This window comes from Cucumis melo, chromosome 10 (assembly GCF_025177605.1).
Source record: "Cucumis melo cultivar AY chromosome 10, USDA_Cmelo_AY_1.0, whole genome shotgun sequence".
Classification (NCBI taxonomy): domain Eukaryota; kingdom Viridiplantae; phylum Streptophyta; class Magnoliopsida; order Cucurbitales; family Cucurbitaceae; genus Cucumis; species Cucumis melo.
Genome location: NC_066866.1, coordinates 226,544 through 246,185, shown reverse-complemented (window position 1 = coordinate 246,185; position 19,642 = coordinate 226,544). Strand labels below are relative to the sequence as shown.

General features: G+C 30.8%; 2 protein-coding genes across 2 annotated transcripts; both read right to left on the bottom strand.

The window, feature by feature from the left end:
* Nucleotides 1-858: 858 nt before the first annotated feature.
* On the bottom strand, nucleotides 859-6,178 carry LOC103489570 (phosphatidylinositol 4-phosphate 5-kinase 6-like). Its single transcript, XM_051090961.1, has 8 exons — nucleotides 4,626-6,178; nucleotides 3,957-4,124; nucleotides 3,505-3,670; nucleotides 2,996-3,112; nucleotides 2,730-2,923; nucleotides 2,131-2,255; nucleotides 1,970-2,033; nucleotides 859-1,625 (listed from the first exon to the last, which is right to left on the bottom strand). Exons 1-8 carry the CDS (start codon nucleotides 5,771-5,773, stop codon nucleotides 1,337-1,339), a joined length of 2,271 nt encoding a protein of 756 aa, XP_050946918.1. The 5' UTR covers nucleotides 5,774-6,178; the 3' UTR covers nucleotides 859-1,336.
* Nucleotides 6,179-14,146: 7,968 nt separating this feature from the next.
* LOC103489518 (NADPH:quinone oxidoreductase-like) lies at nucleotides 14,147-15,973 on the bottom strand. Its single transcript, XM_008448743.2, has 3 exons — nucleotides 15,312-15,973; nucleotides 15,001-15,192; nucleotides 14,147-14,584 (listed from the first exon to the last, which is right to left on the bottom strand). Exons 1-3 carry the CDS (start codon nucleotides 15,412-15,414, stop codon nucleotides 14,277-14,279), a joined length of 603 nt encoding a protein of 200 aa, XP_008446965.2. The 5' UTR covers nucleotides 15,415-15,973; the 3' UTR covers nucleotides 14,147-14,276.
* Nucleotides 15,974-19,642: the final 3,669 nt, after the last annotated feature.

Here is a 19,642-nt window from a genome sequence, read left to right as displayed (position 1 = left end):
TTTTTTCTTTTCTTTTTCATTACACTCTTTGTGAGGACAGATGAGAACATTTTTTTAAAGTAGGTTAGTAGGAAGAAAATAAAAGATATCAGTTTTTATTTACACACATCATATTTAGATATTTCTTTATAAAAAAAAAGTATTAAAAATAACTAGGTTATGGAAAAATGTGAAAAGATCAAATACAATTCTAAGAAATTTATTACATACCCAAATGTTGGAGGACCATAGATTACTTGGATAATAAACTTGGTCAATGATTGACCATTGATCTATTATTCAATATCCAACAAATTATTTTTACTACCAAATGTTATTGGATTAGATTGATTGTCTTATAAGATTAGTCGAAGTATGTGCACGTAAGTTGACTAAGATATTCAAGAATAATATACATACATATTTATAGCTACCTTCCTTAGTTACAGAAATATAGGTTTATATACATTTAATGGCGTTATGTAGAATTTAGCTTTTTGGTACTTAATGTTATTTGCATTGAAAAGGTATCCCATCAATGCTTTATAAAAAAGAAAACTATTAATCTAAATATATAAAAATAAATTATTCCCAAATCCAATAGAAAAGAAAAGTATGTACGATATATATTATATAGAAAAGAAAAGTTCAAGTGAAATGAAGAACATGTTTGAAATGCATTACCCTAAATAGTGTTTTTCTTTAGAACAATGGAACTTTATTATTTACTTTTTTGGTAATGTCAAGTATAAGTACTAAGTAGTGATTCAAGTGCATAGTTACATTATGAACACAGAATAATCTCCTGAGAATTTGAACCCCAAATGAACTAAAAATGAGAAAAAGAAGAGAGAATGATAACATTAACACAGAGTAATGTAAAAATGAAAGGAGCGGAGAAGGAAATAAATATAGTTATTTTTACTATTGTGAAAGGCTTTTTCAGACTTGAGACAAGAAAATGAATACAAATTAATAAAAATAATAAAAAGAATAGAATAGAAACCAAGTTACAACTTCAGTAACAGTTGGGTCTTCAAACTTTAGTTAATAAATAAATTTACAAATTAGTAACACTTGGGTGAGGTGAGGGTAATAACTCTCATCTATAACTTTCTAAATCATATAACAATTTTCTAATAACTCTAACTTAGAAAAAAAAATACAATGCATAAGTGGCAAAGCTCTACATGGTTACCTTAATTTTATACACCAAATGGTTGCTCTTTCTTTCTTTTTCCGTGGCCAAACGCTACGACTCTATCAAAAACTGATACCATTTCTCACAACGGACCGACTGTACAAGGATGGCCATTGTCTGCAAGTTTTGATGAATTGGGTCAGTATAACTTCTTCTTCAAGTGTCTTCTACAAAAATTCTGAAGATGAAATCTCGAAACCGTTTCGAATATTGCTTTGGATCAACAGCAGATATTGACGATGGATCATACTGAAACGATTTATAAGCATGCTCAAGTTTCTTGCTGATATCATAGTCTTGTAGTATGTCGATTATACCAAAGAAAATGATCACATCATACAACTCCCCAGTGGGTTCTCCTACTAGCTGAGCTTCGGGCTCTGCCCGTCTCACTGTCCGTTCTGCCCGTGCTGGCAAATTGATGCCAAGACTAATGGAAGCCCACCTGAATAAGTAAATGGTCAGACTTCAGAATAATGATTGTCAGGGAATGTCAGCCGCAAGCTATCATAATGAATTCAAGCTTGTTTTGGTGATGATATTGAACGTTAAAACATCAATGTTAGAAAGCTAATAAACTAGTAGAATGAAAGGAAATCAGACTATACTCTTGAACATTTCACTGAAAAATGAACATTTACATGGTAAAGCAAAGTACACGTGTTTCATCAGCAAATTATCAACAAGAAGCACGATAATTGAGTTTCTCGCTATATTACAGCGGTTGCATGCAAAGGTCCTTAGAAGATTTCAGGAATTGAATATCAATAGTTCATGAGTCCATCCTACCTGGCAGAGTCTTGCTCCTTATCTGCTCTTAACTGACCATCTGCTTCGTAGACAGGATTACTTCCTGTGATATTTATTTTCGAACATCAGATGCTTTTTTGTTGAAGCAATGATTTGAAATAAGAAGCTCAAGATACTCGAATCAAATAAACAGCAAAAACCTGAGTGATGGCTTTCGGGTGTGCTCGCTTCCCGATATGAAGTTTCTTGGAAGTGAAGACCAACTAATAGACTGTAGTCCATGATTCTCTCCTGTTCAAGAAAGTCACAATCCTTGTCTACTTGCCTGCATTGAAACACAATGGAAAAAATCAACGAGAGGTGTAAACTGAGGAACCATCAAATAGAATATTGGCCCATAATATTTGTGTGCGGCCACTCATTTTTTCTTCTTCCATTCCTATTAATGAAAGTTTAGTTTTCATTTGAAAAAAATATTAAATATGTGATATGAAGCGTTGCTAAATGTAGAGATTTTTCTCATTCTTTTTAGAAGTGTGACCGACAAAATAGTTATTTATTTTTTTATTTGGTCATCATTATAGTGTTAAGAAAATATTAGCATTTTATATTACATGATACAATAAATTCCAGTTCAGAAAAATTTCAACTCAGCTCCAAGTATGAGTTCAGATGTAGATTCATTTGATGAGTACGTTAAGGTCATTCATCAGGGAGCAAAGGAGTGAGATACAAATTTTTATCATGAACAAAAGTGAATAACAAACAACTGGTAAGGAAAAATGTTAATAACTTATACCTACAAAATTCTTGGAACCAAATCTTCTGCAACCGGAATATATAATTAAGGTCAAGATCTTTAAGGGTTGTCGTTCCATCGATTTCTGCCTCTGGTTTATCAGTTATACGGCCGTGGGAAGAACCTTTCAAGTCAAAACGCCTGTGGATTGTGTACTCGGAACAAAATAGATTTCCCATTATGACAAATCGCACCTGTAAATCAACAAAATCTGTGAACTGAAGGATCCATGGCAACCATTGTACTGCTTTAGTATCCTTGTATACCTTCTTTTGTGAAGTCCCAGTTAATCTCACACAATGAAGACCATAAAATTTGGTGACGAGGGTATTTTCAAAGGACCGAACGTGCTTATAGTAGGCTGGAAGCATCCTCAAGAGAACCTGCATGTATCTTGGCCTGTTCAGATTGGAATATATTCAACTCACAGATATGCATACATGTACCCGGAAAGTAGCAAAGCCTAGGATAGATGCAACAAGCAACAACTGAACCACAAAAGTATATCACAGAATCGAGCTTCCAATAACGGCATAAAGATTGCAAGAAAGTACTGGGAACTCAACAAGATAACCAAATTCACATTAACGAGTTCATTAAGATTAGGGAACCTAAGCTAATCGTGCAAGAACAACTTCAGGCAAGAGATCAGAATTTCTAAAATGCCAAAGGAAGTAGAAACTTTTCTTATGTAGGACAGCTTATAATTTTAAGCACAGATAAAACTGAAAAGGAATCCCAATTTGAGACAGATGAGAGAGAAGACAGGACTAACTTTCACTTCAGCCTTCCTCATGGTTTTAATCATGTATCTGTCATCATGGGTTAAATAAAAGAAACTCCCACTTTTTCCAGGGGAGGAGAGTTCTCGAAGAGCATCGTTTCCACATATAGATAGCATGTAATCAGCTGGATCCACCTTGAACAGTTTCCTAAGAGTCCTGAAATACAAATTTGTGAACTAATAAGACAGTGCCATATTCTGATATAAAAATCATGACAAGAAAATCAAAGAGTTTCATCTGACATTCGCTAAGAATTAAAACATTGTAATCCAGCAATAAGGCTTGCTCTCCTACTCTAATTTGAAAGAACGTCTCTCAAGAAGTTCCTTCCATTTAAATTATTTGAGAGATCACATAGCTGATTGAGCAAAACGTCTAGCATATTAAGCCTAACAACAATTAAAGAAATGCAGATTGCTAAAATTGTCAATTAACGACAGACCTGAAGACAACAGGACAGTAGTCCTTCCATCTGAAGTCAGAAGATTGATGAGGTGGTGTATACTTGGATCCTTCAGGTGGAAATTTTGTCCACACTTTCTCCTTGGGATCGAAAGCCGAAGACTTCAGATCAAGAGATGTTGCTGGAGCAGGCCTCCCAACAGAATGCCTGTGCTATGGAACAAAAAGATCACTAAGTTGAAATGAATACATTGGCCAATAAATAGACATTTCTCATATATAAAACATGAAGCCTCATTGTGGTAGAGTAGCTTCGAACGACAGGTTCCATATCATTGATACAAATCAATGTGATCCATGATTTATCTATAGAGTAAAATTCTTTCTACATCATTCGTTCTGAACTTCTTGAACAAACTCAATGTAATAGGCTACATGCGTGTCTCAGATCATTTCTACTCAAATCGCCACAGAAGAAAAAGGATGGAGATTATTTCATTGGACCAACTCACTTTCTCAAGCCCTCAAGCGTCAGAATAAATTAACCTCGTTCCAATTCCATCTTCCAATCCCAAATTTAAGAAGTTCAATAACTGAAACAAACTTACAGGCCTCTCTTAATCAGAGTAATGAGGCAAACCTCTAATATCAGTTGAGGGAGTAGAAAAGGAGAAATAAGGTTAGACTACAGCATAAGTCAAAGTTATACCTGATCCCCAGCTGCAGATTTAGCATGAGCTCGTAGTTCTTGTGTCCCTTTGATATTGTAACGCCCTGTCTCTTTGCTGGCTGAAATCTCAAATTTGATTGCCTTTTCCCTTTGCTATCTAAATCTTGGAGGTGATGAGTTCCTATCCCATTTCTAGAACTCGCTTCATTTGAACCATCATTCAATGATTCAAAACTAGAATTGCTGACTTTGCCATCAACCGATGTTCTTCTCAATCTCCTATTCCCATCATTGCCTTTCTTTGAAATTGTTTGCTTTTGCGGAGAGTCAAGGTCGAGCCCGGACCAACTTATCATCTTCTGAGAGGGATAGATCAAAATCCTTTCCCCTGAACAAAGTACAAAATCATTCAAATACTCGGCAAAAATCTCCTGAGGATCGGAGCTCATTTCAGCCTCAGAAGAATCGGATGGATAAAAAGTTCCAGTCTGCTCTGTAGGATCCTTACTCCAAACACCAACATAACAACTCCCATCAGCCCATCTAAAAGTTCCATTCCCTTTAGGCAGCCCATCTTCCCAACAGCCATCATACCGATTCCCATTGTTCCAAATCATAGTCCCATTGCCATTGATCTTCCCATTCTTCCACTGTCCGATGTAATGATTCTCATTCTTCCATTGATATCTCCCCTGTCCATCCTGAAACCCTCTACGCCATTCGCCCTCATAATAATCCCCATTGGCATAGTTTTGTGTGCCTTGTCCATGTTTCAAATTCATGACCCAACAACCCCTATAGGTATCCCCAGAAGAACCAGTGTAAGTACCTTTGCCATCCATATAGCCGCTTTTGAAATCGCCTTCATAAGTGGCCCCAGAAGGCCAGCTGAATTTGCCCTTCCCTAAGGTCTTCCCCTTGTACCATTCACCAACATACATACAACCATCGGTCCAAAGGTACTTTCCATGGCCGTGGGGCATGTGGTCCATCCATTGCCCTGTGTAGAAATCGCCATTGGGGATCGCTTTCTCGGCGTGATGGAGCTCACCAGGGCCAGGCTCGTCGTCGGCAGGGGCAACGGACATTGCTGCAAATATGCTATTAGCCCTCTTCTTCGCTGAGTTTTGTGTTTTTCTCACAGTTGCTTCCCAAGCCTTCACGATTCCAGCGTATTCCTTGTACATTATCACTCTGAAACTCCTCTCCCTTTACCTCTTTCTCTCTATCGATGTATTTTCTACTCTTTTATGTCTTGTCTTCCCTCCCTTCCTCACTCCCATCCCCCATTTTCACATGAATTCGAGAAAACCCAGATCAGAGAATATCTGTGAAATCGATTTCTTGGGCTCTATAGCAATGGCAGAATCCTCAAAACCACGAAAAGGGGGGAAATGGGGCAACGAAATCCCGTGTTTCTGTAACAGAAACTCGGAAAGAGAGAGCAATGGAAGGAATCAGACGAAGAGGAAAAACAAAAAATTGCCCTTTTGTTTTTTTGTGAAATGAGAGAGGGATACGAAAAGAAAAAAAATAAAAAAAAGAAAATCAAGTATGATCGTTCTAGTTTTGAGGTTGTATCATGATTTTGTGAAATGGGTACCATTCAGATTATGGAAAATCAAGAAAGAAAAAGAAAAATCTAAATAAGAAAAAATAATAATAAAGGATAAACAAAGAACGAAGCTGTTTTGATTGATGAGGAAAGCAAAAGGTTGTTGGTACCAATGACTAAGCTTTTTTTCTTTGTTTCTGTAATTATTTTTTTATTTTTATTATTTATTATTTTTATTTTTTTACTTCTTTTTTTTAAAAAAAAAAAAAAAAAGAAATTAAAAATTGTTTGGACCAAGAAATTCAACCCCTTTTCAACCCCTTCCCCGAATTTGGTTCCTAAAACAACTAATAAACCAAACATTTGGAGGGACGAGAGAGATGATGAGGATTTTTTTGTGTTTTTTCTGTTTCTTCTTCTTCTTCTTCTTTCTTTTTCCCACTAATTTGTTGGATTGGATAGGCACCAATAATCTTTCCACTATATCTTCTCATTGCTATCTCAAACTTTCAACCATACCCATTTTGTTTTGTCTTATCTGTTAAATTTGATTTATAATTGATAGAAACATTGTTTTTTTTTTTTTTTTTTTTTAATCTTTTGCTCCTGTAATTATTGAACGACAAAGATTCGTACGGTTTAAATTGGAATTGGGTGAAATCAAATGAAACTAAAAATAATTTAGAAAATGGAAGGGTTTTGTGGAACGTGTATTGAAATAATGTTAATGAAGAGAAATTAACCTAGTGTTTGTCAAATGTGTTATAGAAAATTGTATATAAAACACTACTAAGTCTAAGTCCCTAAAAATCGTGAGTCTCAAGAGAAAAAGAGGGAAGAAAAAAAGAAGAAGAAGAAGAAGGTGTGAATAAGAAGATTATGTCAACAAAAGGGAGTAATTAATTAATTAATTAATTAATTAAGCAATGGTTAGGGAGACGTGGTGGCTACTTTGTAGATCCAAATGAGGTCAAAGCCCAAAAGGCCCACTCCACCTCTCCCAATAAAACGGGGAAGGAAAAAGAAAAAGAAAAAGAAAAAGAAGAAGAAAAAGGTGGGTCCTAGAATTGAGTTAGGGTTTAGTGGGGTTTAAAAGTTGACACTTGTCCTATTATTATCACCCCAAAAGTTTCTCATCATCATCTATACATCATGATGCTCATGATGGTGATGGATCATACCATCTTATTAAAAACTCCATTTTTTTCTTCTCTTCTTTCACCTTGGATTTTGTTTCATTTCAATTTATTATTTCACTACTCTTTTCAAATATCATTTTTAAATTACGTTTCAAAAAACGATAATGTTCCTTTTTTTCACTTTTCTAAATAGCTTGGTAATTATTTTATTACCCAACCCAAAAGGGCTACCTACCCCTAATTGGTTGTCATATAGTTTCAATAAACCAAAATTTTAAGATTCAAATCTTTATCTTTCACACCTAATTAATACTACATTTTAAATTCTATTTTGTATAGTAATCGTATGGACAAGTTTTATTGACACACATTTGAAACAAAATTTGATATTGAATTGGAGCATTCTCAATTTTCAATACTCATCCCCAACTAAAATTAGCTTTTTTTAGGTAAAAACAAGGAATTACAAAAGAATGGTTGATGAGAAATATGTCTATAGATTGTGTCATGGTTTTTTCCAAATTCCTAGCCTCTATTTTTCGCATTAGTATTCCTTAGTTTTAACTATTTCGTACTTTCTCATATTTTACAATATATATATATATATATATAAAGCATTTAAAAATATAAAAATTATATTATTAAAGCTTTAATGTTCATGACATTGTATTTTGTAGTCATGGAAGTCTGTCTAAGCCGAATAAATAAATAAATAAAAATTACGTAGTTATAAAATTAACTTTATTTGTTTTAGGAATAATAAAAAAGAGGAGTAAGAGGTGTAAAACTAGAAAGACTAGTAATATTTATTTTAGTTTCTTTAAGTTTTAAATTACTTTTGATGGTCTAAAAAATTGTATTCAAAATGGAGAAAGCTTGTCTTTTGTTTTCGTTAATTCTCAAGAAAATATTTAGTAGAAACATAATATAAATATATCTTTTGGTTCATTTTTTACCCTTGTTAATATTCATGTTCATTACTCTAAAGTAGGTTTTAAAGTTATCAACAATGTATTAGACGTAAATTTTTTAAGAAAATAGATCCATTAGCATTTTAATAGTATATTTAAAAGAAAAAAGTAACCTTGTTAGTAGAAAAGCTAAAATAACTTTTTTAACTTGAAAAAAACTAAATGAGTTTTTTTGGAGAGAAAAAAATAAATAAACTTTATAATGACAAACAATTGCTTTGAGAAAAATAAAATAAAATATTTTGAAGTTTTAAGGACCTGAATGAAAATACATTTTAATAACTTAATAAATATAATTCGAATTTATATTTGTGTCCTTTATCAAATAGAATTGACCTCTTAATTTTTAAAACAAAAACTTGGAATTCTGTAAGAATTTAAAATATTTTAAACAACAACAATAATTGCTCTTTAAAAATTGATTTCAACCTACTCAATTATGAAAATTTGTTTAGATAAAGTCAAGTAAGAAGCATGGAACAAGAAAAGTTATTTATTTTCATCTAAAAACTTCATTTCTTTCTTCTTGTAAGTCATTTTGTTTTCAAAATGACTTATTCTTAAAATTAAAAACTAATATATATATATATATATATATATATATATATATATATATATATATATATATATCAAACATATTCCAACATAAGCTTAAATTTCTCATAATTTTGTGTTAAAATATTGTAGTATATATATATCTTAACAATTGAAATGTTAAAATGTTATAACTAATGATAAATGTACGTAATTTATAAATTGATCTCTAACATTTGGGGCTATATCCTAGCATTAAATTAAATTAAAAAAAAAAAAAAAATCCTATCCTATGACATACACAAAAGTTTACAATTTTGATCGGTTTTCCATACTATCATTTGTTGAAAATTTTAAGTTTAAAAGATGATCTATAATTATAAAGGATTTTTTTTTTAATTAAATAAAATTTAAATGATTAAACTAACAAATAAATGATACTGCTTGTGTACGAAAATTTAATTATTTAAAAAATAAAAGCAGATTATTTAAAAAATGAAGCCAAAAAGACCTAAAGTGATTGTGTAAATAAATAAATAAATAAATAAAAAAAAAGAGAAAAAAGGAGAACTGAAGAAGGGGTTTGAAAAAGTGTTGGAGATAAGCTTTTGACTAAGTGAGTTTACTTAAAAGAAAAAGAAAAAGAAAAAGAAAAAGAAAAAAGCAGTAGAATGTGTCTACGCACATATAATTGCTAATAATAATAATAATAATTGCTAATAATAATATTATACATATACAGAATATATGTGACTTTACTTCCTACATCACTATTTACCACAAAATTATAATAACTAGATAGAAAGGGATTAAAAAAAAATAAATGGATGCCCCCTCCCTTCGTAAAGGTGTCTTACACATACCATTATTCAACTTTGGGTAACAAACAAAAACATTTTCATTACCCACAACTTATCCTGTTGGAATCTTCACCATTTATTTTTATTTTTATTTATTAATCTTTATACTAATTATGTTCTCCCCCCCCTTTTTTTTTTTTCTTTTTTCCTTTGCTTTCAAGTTATATAATCATGTTCTTTTCTTATTTAAAAATAATGACTATTTTCGTTACAGTTTGTCTTACTTACTTCAAAATAATAAAAATTAACTTCACCATATATAAGCAATGGAATTTTTAGATTTACTTTTATATTAAAATAAATTTTTACAAACAAACCTATAAAAGCAGTGAAACTAAAGTGATCAAAATAATTTTTTTTTTTTTATTTATTTTTACAATTTATACACACGTAAGTTCATCACTGTGGTCCTACATTCCTCAATGATTTGATAATGGTGTCCTTATTTAGCATGAACTACTTTTTAAGAACGAATATTATTCCCACAAACCAACATAAAATCTTTCAACATGTTTTATGGATTATTTTTAGTTAAAGCATAGGCAACTTTGAGTTGCTTTTGTATACAGCTGGACATGATCAACTAAAAACTATAGTGTATATTTAATGTTAGTTTGAAGAAACATTTTGGTTGAAACTTTTGAATAAAAATGTTGGAACAATTAGATCTTTTGTTAAATTGACAATTCAAACCCAACCTTTTCATCCAATATAGACTCCATGTGTTACATTTAAGACTACTCATAATATAGCCTCTTCTTTTCCTTTTTTTCTTTTCATAGAATTTAATTATAGTTTGGGCAGAAATATCATTTTCATAATGTATTTAAATCTCCATGCATCTTCATAGTATAGTATTTTTGATGCAGATATTTAATTACTTTTATATAAGTGCCATTCTTATATGATCTAGAATTTCATATATCAAGAGTTGATCATCTTGATATGATAAATTTCTTGAATATATACCACATTGTTTGATCACTTTTACTGTAATTAAATTGTGTGTGTGATTTGATTTTCATATATAAATGTGCTAAGAGTAGAGGAATTAAGGACAAAAGTAGAAGAGGCGTAAAAAGGGGTTGAAAATGGATAAATAGGAACCATATTTATATAATATATATATATATAGGGAATTAAAAGAAAAGCAAAATAAATAAATAAATAAATAAATAAATAAAATAAAAAAAAAATAAGATGAAGGGATGCACATGGAAGGCATTAATTGATCAAATTAAGAGTAAAAAGGCAATATGGGGGGATTATGATTATTATTGTTATTTCATTTGACAGAAACGCAAAGAAAGGGAGATATATATGTGTGTGTGTGTGATTTGATTGGGTGAAAAATAGGGAACGTGTAAAAGCAAAGACCATTATTTATTTATTTGATATATATGTGATGGTATTAATTGGGAAAATTGATGAGTAGGGCATATACTTAAGAATAGAAAGACTAGAAAAAGAGAGTGGGGGTTGTGGAGGGGAGGGGAGGGGACAAAGGTGAATGTGTTGTCCACATAAATAGAGGCAAAGTGGCGATGACATGGAAAACATAAATGACCAAACCCAAACCAGATGAATTTTTTGATGTGTACAATGTTAAAAGCCCTTCATTGCCATTCCCATTGCCTACATCTCTAATAATATGCCTTTACATACTCTCTATCTCTATCTCTATCTCTATCTCTATCTCTATCTCTTTTGTCAGACTTACAAATACTCTTTTTGTCTCTCAACTCTTTTTCCTCCAAACCCCTACCCCCATCTTCTCCCAATCCACAGTCGTTTCTTTTTCACTTATACTTTTCTAATACATATAATATAATATGTATTAGAATTCTATACTAACATCACTTACTTCCCTTCATTTTCTAATCATTATAATCCTTCATATTGTTCTACTCAAACCTGTACCGTACTACATATATATTATCAAATGGTAGGGATAATTGTTTTGTCCTATACATCATATTATAGAAAATCCAATAACATTCTAACCTTTTGATTATGTAAATATGGATATCATGTGATTTGATGGACCCATATATATTCTTTGGATATTTTGTTTTAGTTATGAAACATTGGAATTATTTAACAGAAATATTTGGACATGGACACTATAATATAAATAAATTAAGTCATTTATCAAATTAAAAAAAGGTGTGGTGGAAGATGAATATATGAAGAAAAATAGAAGCATCAATAATACATACATTTTGTATGTTAATATATTAAATCATGTTCATGCTGCATTTTGGGTAGGAAATTAATCCGCTAAACTAGCAATTAATTACGATATTAAAAAAAAAAAGTTAATAAATCCAAAAGAATGAGTATTGTGTTAAGGTTTAATTAGGTTATTGAATATGATGAAGATACTAAATTGAAGACAAAGATAGAAAAAACAAAAGAAGGACGTTGGAGTTTGTCAGGTGATACCTATTATTGAACCTTAAACAAGCCCACTTGATTAAATTTTGTAGATTAATTTTCAAATATGAAACTTTTAATCTACAAAGGGTTGCTTATACATCAAAATATATATATATATATATATATATATATATATATATATATATATATTTAAAATGAAGTAAAAGTTTGAGTTTGATGTTATATGATATATTATTAAGATGGGATGAATAAATGTATATAAAAACATAGAGGGTATTAGTAAAAAGGAAAGTAAAATAATAATTGAACTTGTATATATTGTTTAGAAATTTGGAGAGAGGTTATAAGGAACATATGGAGGGGGAGGTGAATGAATGTGGTTGGAGGACTCCAACCAGCCGCCACTATTTGGGAGGCGGTTCCCCTCCTCAACCTCCCTTTTCCTTTTAATCATTCTTTTACCATTATCTTTATTTTCCAAAAATCAAAATATTCAACTCACCCCTTTTTCACCGGCTACAAAACCACATTCTTTACATTCATCACAACTTTCTCGATTCGTTTTGAGGGATTTACTTTTAAGTTACTAAAGTATTCGTTAATTATTGCTATATTTTTAACAATCAAATAATGACTTTTAAAATGCTCTTACCTATTAAGTATTAGGAGCTCAAATAATCTATTAGATATTAGTTTGAAATTTATAAGAAAATATATAAATTTAATTTTTATATCTAAATATAATTTTCTTTTTTTTTTTTACTAAAAGTTTGGGATAAAATTTACAATTTTAAGGTTACCGAGAAAAAAAGTAAACACAAAAATGATAATTTAAAACAAAGGTGTAGTTTTAAATTTTTGGATAGGACATGAAAATGGCAGTGATTCACATCTTTCAATTGAAAAGAATAAAAGATGATGAAGATCATTTTCTTCTTAGATGTATTAAAAGAAAAAAAAAAAAAAAAGTAAGCCCAAAATGAGAGAGGAAAAGTGAGATAAGGGTAGCAATAATAGGATTTGGATGGGAATTCAATAATAGAGCCATCTTTAATTTGTATTTATAATCTTTAGGGCAGGCATACCCTAAAACCGAATTGATGGTTTCCTCTCTATTTCATCAAATCAAATTATATTAATTTAGTCTCTACAAATTAAAACTTTAATTTGTTTATGTCTATCTTAAAATCTCATTTTTTAGTTTGCACCCATGTGACTTCTCTCTCTCTCTCTCTCTTCTTTTTAATTTTCAACTTTAACCTTCGTTTACATTTTACTAACTTGTAAGCCTAACTCAACTAACGTAAAATAAACATACTCTTGACAAGGAGGAATTAGTTACTTTTTAAAACTTCAATGACCATCATACACCTTTTTTTAAAATAAATTGGTATCAATAAAATGAGGGGATTTAAACCAAGACTAAGGTGGGGAGAGGAGAGGAGGGGTTGGAAAAGATAAAATAAAATAAAAGAAAAAACAGAACACTGTTACTTTTTCTTTTATGTATAGGAGAAATTATTTGAAGACGCTACAATATAATGTGGTTGCCTCTTATACAACCCAAATATAAGAGAGAACACACATTGATAATACTCACTAACAATTCAAATCTTTATACTTTACTTCTTCTACTTTAAAACATACATGATTTACCAATCAATTTAAAAGAATTTAAAAAAGCGACATCTCAAAATTATTTGTGATATATTCCATTGAGGGCAGTATAGTTAAAGCCCATTGGAAAGCATGGGGCTTTATATTCTCAAATGCCCTTTCCCTTTTATTTTGATCAGCTCAATAACTTTACTAATGGGCCATCCAGTAGCTGGCCCTTTAATAATTCTCGAACCAAGAATTAAAGTAAGAAAACATGCATCCATTATTAACAGTGAGTTGAACCCAGTTTCACACTTGACAATGTATTACATCTTATCTATCATTCAATAAGCCAAGACAATCCAATTCAGTATATGATAGCATAAAATGAATGGATGAAATTGGACAAAATTATAAATTTATAATTAATTAGGTGATCCGATCCAAATTGAAAGGTAAATATGTTGTAACTAATAATTAAGACTGAGAATAATGAAGGAAGTAACACACAATACAAAGATGATTATTATTGATTATGATTATATATGATTGCAAGGGAGGTATTAATTGTAATAACTTATTGAAGGGAGGATATCGGAATTAAGAGAAAAGGAAGGGAAAACAAAGTGTAATTAATTGGAATTGGATTGGAGTCGTAGAGAAAGGTTGGTAAGGGAAAGAAGAAGTTGTTTCAATTGATGATAGGTTTGTTGATGGATCAAGTCACCGTCTTGGTTGAACTTGAGAGGTGGTTGAAATGCATGCACATGAACCTCAGGCTTGTTCACGAAGTGAAGGTCCAAAAACACTCCCACTTGCCGGAGATGGAATTGTGCCAACCCACCGCCGAATCCACCGCCCGCACTCATTATCGCCGCTGCCTTCCCGGCAAACACGTTTGGTGGTCTTGATGCCCAGTCAATTGCATTCTTTAAGGGAGCTGCTACCACACAACAACCAAATTAAACTATATATATATATATATATATATATATATAATGTTTTTTCTTTCATCAAATTTATTTATTATTGCTATTTAATCCATTTCCACAAAACTTTACTTTCACTAAATTTAAAAAATAATTGGAAGCAATGATTACAATTATTAGACCTTCAAAAATAAAAAAAATATATATAATTAAACTAAAAGTAAAACAAAATGTTAAAGTAGAAACGGTTCTACACTCCTTCTTTAATTGGGTGCAACAAAGGAGATGGGTGTCTAATGACAAATATTAAAGCAGTAGATTTTTCGACTCAATTTAAGTATACAATTTTGAAAGTCAAACAGTGGGTAATTAAAGTTTAGTAATTAGTAGGAAATTGAAGTTTGACAAGAGAGAGAGAGAGAGAGACCGGCAAGAGAGTAATTATACTCGGGAGAAGCGAAGAGAATACAATCGGAATGAAGGATCTTGTGGCGGAAAGCCTCAACGACCGGGGGAAAACCTCCGTCTGGAGTTTCAAGATCGGTATTAAGCATGGGCAAGGGCTCCACTTCCAGGTACTCGATTTCAATTCCCGATTCCTCCTTACAAATCTCCATCGCTAATCAACAAGTAATTAATCGTTCATTACATAAACAACAACGTAACATGAATAATAGAATAATAGAGTAATAGAATATATAGGGGGAGCGGGGGGTTAAGTTAAGTTGTTAGACGTACCGGCTCGAATAAGGCCACGATTAAAGGAAGCCTTACGAAGAGAGCCGCATAAAGCCACCGCTTTCACCACCGGTTTATTGGCCGTAACCCCCACCGATGCCATCGAGATGATTATTGGATGTGATGATATGATATTCAAAATTAGGTTTTCAAAAAAAACACTCTTTCTCTTTGAACACACCCCAATGACAATCAATCATCCGTAATGCTCCTTTTTATACACCCAACTCCCAACGCCCACTTTCTTTTCCTACTTATTTTCTATTCTTTCTTTTCTTTTTATATTCTTTAGTTTGATCCTAGCTTTTTCATCTTTTTGTTTAGAAGCATTTTCAAATACAATCAAATTCAAATTTAAATGTAGTCTTCTAAATTTTTGGTATATAATTATAAATTTTAAGACCTTTTGTAAAAGCTCAAAATAATAATACAACTTTATAAATATTAAGAGAGTCCACACATAATCATGTTCTATCTTTATAAAATAAAAAAGTAGCATTCAGCTAACCAATTTAATCATAAAATTAGGAGTGAATTGGAAGGAAAAGTTATATGAGAAAACTTTGTAAATATACATATGAAATCAGTAATTCTCTTGAAAGAGGAAATTTAAAATTTGTTAGGAGACCTAATTTTGAGGCAATGGTTTCTAATAACGGTTAAGAACAGATTTAGTGGAGTAATGGGTGATTTGAAATGGATTATATAATATTAATTCATCCTCAAATTCTTTTTTTTTTTTTTTTTTTTTTTTTTTTTTTTTTTTTTTTTAAGGAAATGAATAAAAAAAGATGAATGAAAGGTAGAGCGTTTATTAAATTTGAGGTGAGCGGCCGCTTGAAGAAGGAAAGAATAAAATAAAGGGGTAATTAATTAAAAGGAAAGATGGATTAGGTAAGGGATGAGGTGGAAGAAATATATATTTTAATTTGTTATTCTCCTAAAATCCACTCCTAATCGGCTGCTCCCAAAGTCCCACACTCCTATATTTTCAATTTTAAACTTTCTCTCTTTCAAAAACAATTATATGATTCTGTTGTTTACTTCTTTTACATAATATAATCACTATATTTAAATACACACCACCAAAACATATCTATCATATATCTTCTTTCAATACTATGCTTTCCATTCCTTTATCTCTTTTTCTTTTTGCTAATCCTAATTCTTAATTTTATTTAACTTCTCATATGTATTCAACATTCAAAAGTAAAAAGAAATTTCAAAATTAGAGCAGCATAATTTAAATCTTTCATAATTATTTAACATTTTAAGAAAAATTATCTAAGTTTCTTACAACTCAACATATCATATTCTTCTTTCTTCTTCAAATTGATATCCACGAGGGACTGTTAGGGCAAAAAAAAAAAAAAAAACATTAAATAATATATTTGATTATAATTTGGAGTTATTCGATGAAAATTTTGTTTCAAAACAAAATATGTATATCAAATGAGATTCTTGCATTACTAAGATTAGCACGTTGAAAACTCTTTAAAATACTAGTCATGGGTTTGGGTCCAACACGTAGATGTTTAGACGAGCTTGATTTGTGGCTTATCCACTTTCACAAGTTTTTATTTTGCAAAATTTTGATCACATACGGTAGGCGTTGAGACTTCTAGATGATAAGATTCGGACGTCCTACTCTAGACAAAGAAGTTAGACATCAAAATCCTAGGCAATGGAATCCAGACACCGAGTTCTTGACCACATATATTAGACATCCAACCTCTACTACCAGGTTGAAAGCATCTTGCTAGTCCTCCAATATTCTTGCATCAACAATGGTGTATATATGTACTATGTATTGTATTGGTGTATAATACATAGGGCGGAGAAAAACAACAATAATTTTGAGAGAGAATTAAGAACATAAAAATTCTCACCTTTTAAAGTTTAATTAAAGCTCCAATTACATAGCATACGTACATATGACTAAAAGGTCAAAAGTAGGGATCAATTATTGTATTAAAAAAAATAATTAACAAATTGCCAGTATGAATAACCATTAAAAACTTATTTATTTATTTTTTTTAGTGTTCAATGGTCAACATATTAAAGACAGAAGTCCAATTTTATGGGGAATAAATAAGCATCACAAACAAAAAAACGCCAAACAAAAAGGAAACGTCATGCATACATACTGTCGTCGTCAGGGTAAATATATATATATATATATATATAAAGAAGAAGAAGGAAGAAGAAGGAAAAAGGGGTATTGGTTTAGCTTGACGATGTATATTATTAATCTATAAAGCCCATCTCGACAATAATGAGAAGCCCTAAGAAACCACCACTGGACCTTCGTAGGTTGCTACCCCTTCAATCATTTTTATATAAACCCCTTTTTTCTTTTCTTTTTTCTTTTTTATGTATTTACTAACCGAACAATGGTAGTGTTTTGTCTCCTGATTTATAAATAATTTTATACAGCAGAGAATGTAATTATCTATATGTCAATTTGTTGAAACAGTAAGCAATTGTTTCACTGAAAATCCTTTCTTTTGCTAAAGAATAGAAATCAACCCCTTGTTGATTTAATTGGGGTTGATTCTATTAAGCAGATATCTATTATATTCCATTATCTAATGGTTGTATATGAACAATTTGTTTTCCCTTGAGCACTGAACATAAAATTTTAATTTTGAAATACAAAACAACAGGAGACACGACTTCTGGAACAATCAAACTTTTAAATAAAATTAATCACATGCATATGCCATAAAAATAAATAAAATCTCATGATCTTATATGTTTTTTTTTTTTAATTGGAATTTATTCCCTTGAATTGGAGTGACATGATTGTGTTTTCTTTTTGGCTTAATTAACTTTAATAAAGTAGTAGCTATATATGTATAATTATGTCTTTACCAATCAAATCAAAACTTCAATATCGAGAGTAGTTTAGCATATCTAAGTTATAGATCCACATCATGTGACCTAACATGAAACTATTTATTCTTTAACTGGGATTAATTGTTTTTCCTTTTTTTTTTTTCTTTTTCCTTAAAGCCAATTGTCTTTTAAAAATAGAACTTTAGTTTATGGGCGCCATTATATAACTTGAAATTGTACTTCAATGTACAGACTACAATTTTGATCATGTGACTTGTTTAAATATTTCAAGCACAGAATCTTGGAGTAGTTAGTAGGGAAATAAGAATTTTTCTATACGATAGCTAGTAAATAATAATAAAGTGTAACGTAGATAAAAATGAATTGGGATATTTAATACGTGAATGATGTGAAACAATATATATTTGATGTAATAAAAAGAAAGAACGAATCAAATGAGGTTTGTGGAATGGTGAGTTTATAGGATATATAGGAGAGCATAGTTTTGAGTTTATAGGATATAGTATAGTTCGTTAATTATTTGAACTTCCATAAATTTGGTTGTTCTCGTTATTGGTAAATATATATTGATGTGTGTGTGATTGGAGAAGTTATTGTTTTATATTATATCCATGCGATGTGTGTATATGTTCATCGATATATATATATATTCACAAAAGAAAAGAGATAAAAATAGAAAAACAGGTATAGTAATTAAAGTGGTTTGGGCAAAAAGACAGGCCATGTTTGTTGATAATAGTGCAGTGCAATCACATGCATGCATTTTCGTTTCATCACTACACATTTTAACTCTTTCCCAAAGTACAAACAAACTCACTCTTGTTTTGAATTGAACCCACCGTACCCCTTTACTTTCTTCCCTCTCTCTCTCTCTCTTTATTAGAAAAACTTCTGTCATTTTTGTTTTTGCTTTGATCATCATTTTTTGGGATATACCAATTTACCATATGGGTCTTGAAATGGGGTTTGATGATGTTGATTCATTTATATAAATTAAAGAGTAGCAAGGAAGACGGGGTAAAATGTGTAGTTATTTGTTTCAATATTCACTATTTTAACTAAAACCTACACCCTATTGCATCCTACTACACTCAACATATAATAAACATTTCATTTCCCCTAAAAGAGTTTCTAATTATACTACCCCTATATTATTATATATGATTGTTTTTCACTTTTTAAAAATTATTCTGCCTTCCAAACAATTTCTTTACAAACAACTCTTAGTACCTTTACTTAAATATTTAAATTACTTACATATATATACGTTTTGTTTGACTATATTGTTTTTAATAAAAGATTGGAGCAAAGATCTGATCCCAAACTCACATCTTAGAACAATAAAGAAAAATAATAATAGCAAAAGAAAAGAAAAAAAAAACTCTGTAATTGGGTTTTATTCCCATCTCAAGTAGGAGCTTCCCAAGTAAAATGGGGGGAAATGGACAAAATAATCATAAATAATAATAATA

What these genes read in the sequence shown, in the direction of transcription:
- LOC103489570 (XM_051090961.1), bottom strand. Translation starts at nt 5,773, where the DNA reads ATGTACAAGGAATACGCTGGAATCGTGAAGGCTTGGGAAGCAACTGTG. An exon ending in TGAGGAAGGCTGAAGTGAAA is followed by an intron (nt 3,113 to 3,504) that starts GTTAGTCCTGTC and finishes AGATACATGCAG; the next exon opens with GTTCTCTTGAGGATGCTTCC. An exon ending in CTGGGACTTCACAAAAGAAG is followed by an intron (nt 2,924 to 2,995) that starts GTATACAAGGAT and finishes GTTGATTTACAG; the next exon opens with GTGCGATTTGTCATAATGGG.
- LOC103489518 (XM_008448743.2), bottom strand. Translation starts at nt 15,414, where the DNA reads ATGGCATCGGTGGGGGTTACGGCCAATAAACCGGTGGTGAAAGCGGTG. An exon ending in TCGTGGCCTTATTCGAGCCG is followed by an intron (nt 15,193 to 15,311) that starts GTACGTCTAACA and finishes CTTGTTGATTAG; the next exon opens with CGATGGAGATTTGTAAGGAG. An exon ending in GTATAATTACTCTCTTGCCG is followed by an intron (nt 14,585 to 15,000) that starts GTCTCTCTCTCT and finishes GTGTGGTAGCAG; the next exon opens with CTCCCTTAAAGAATGCAATT.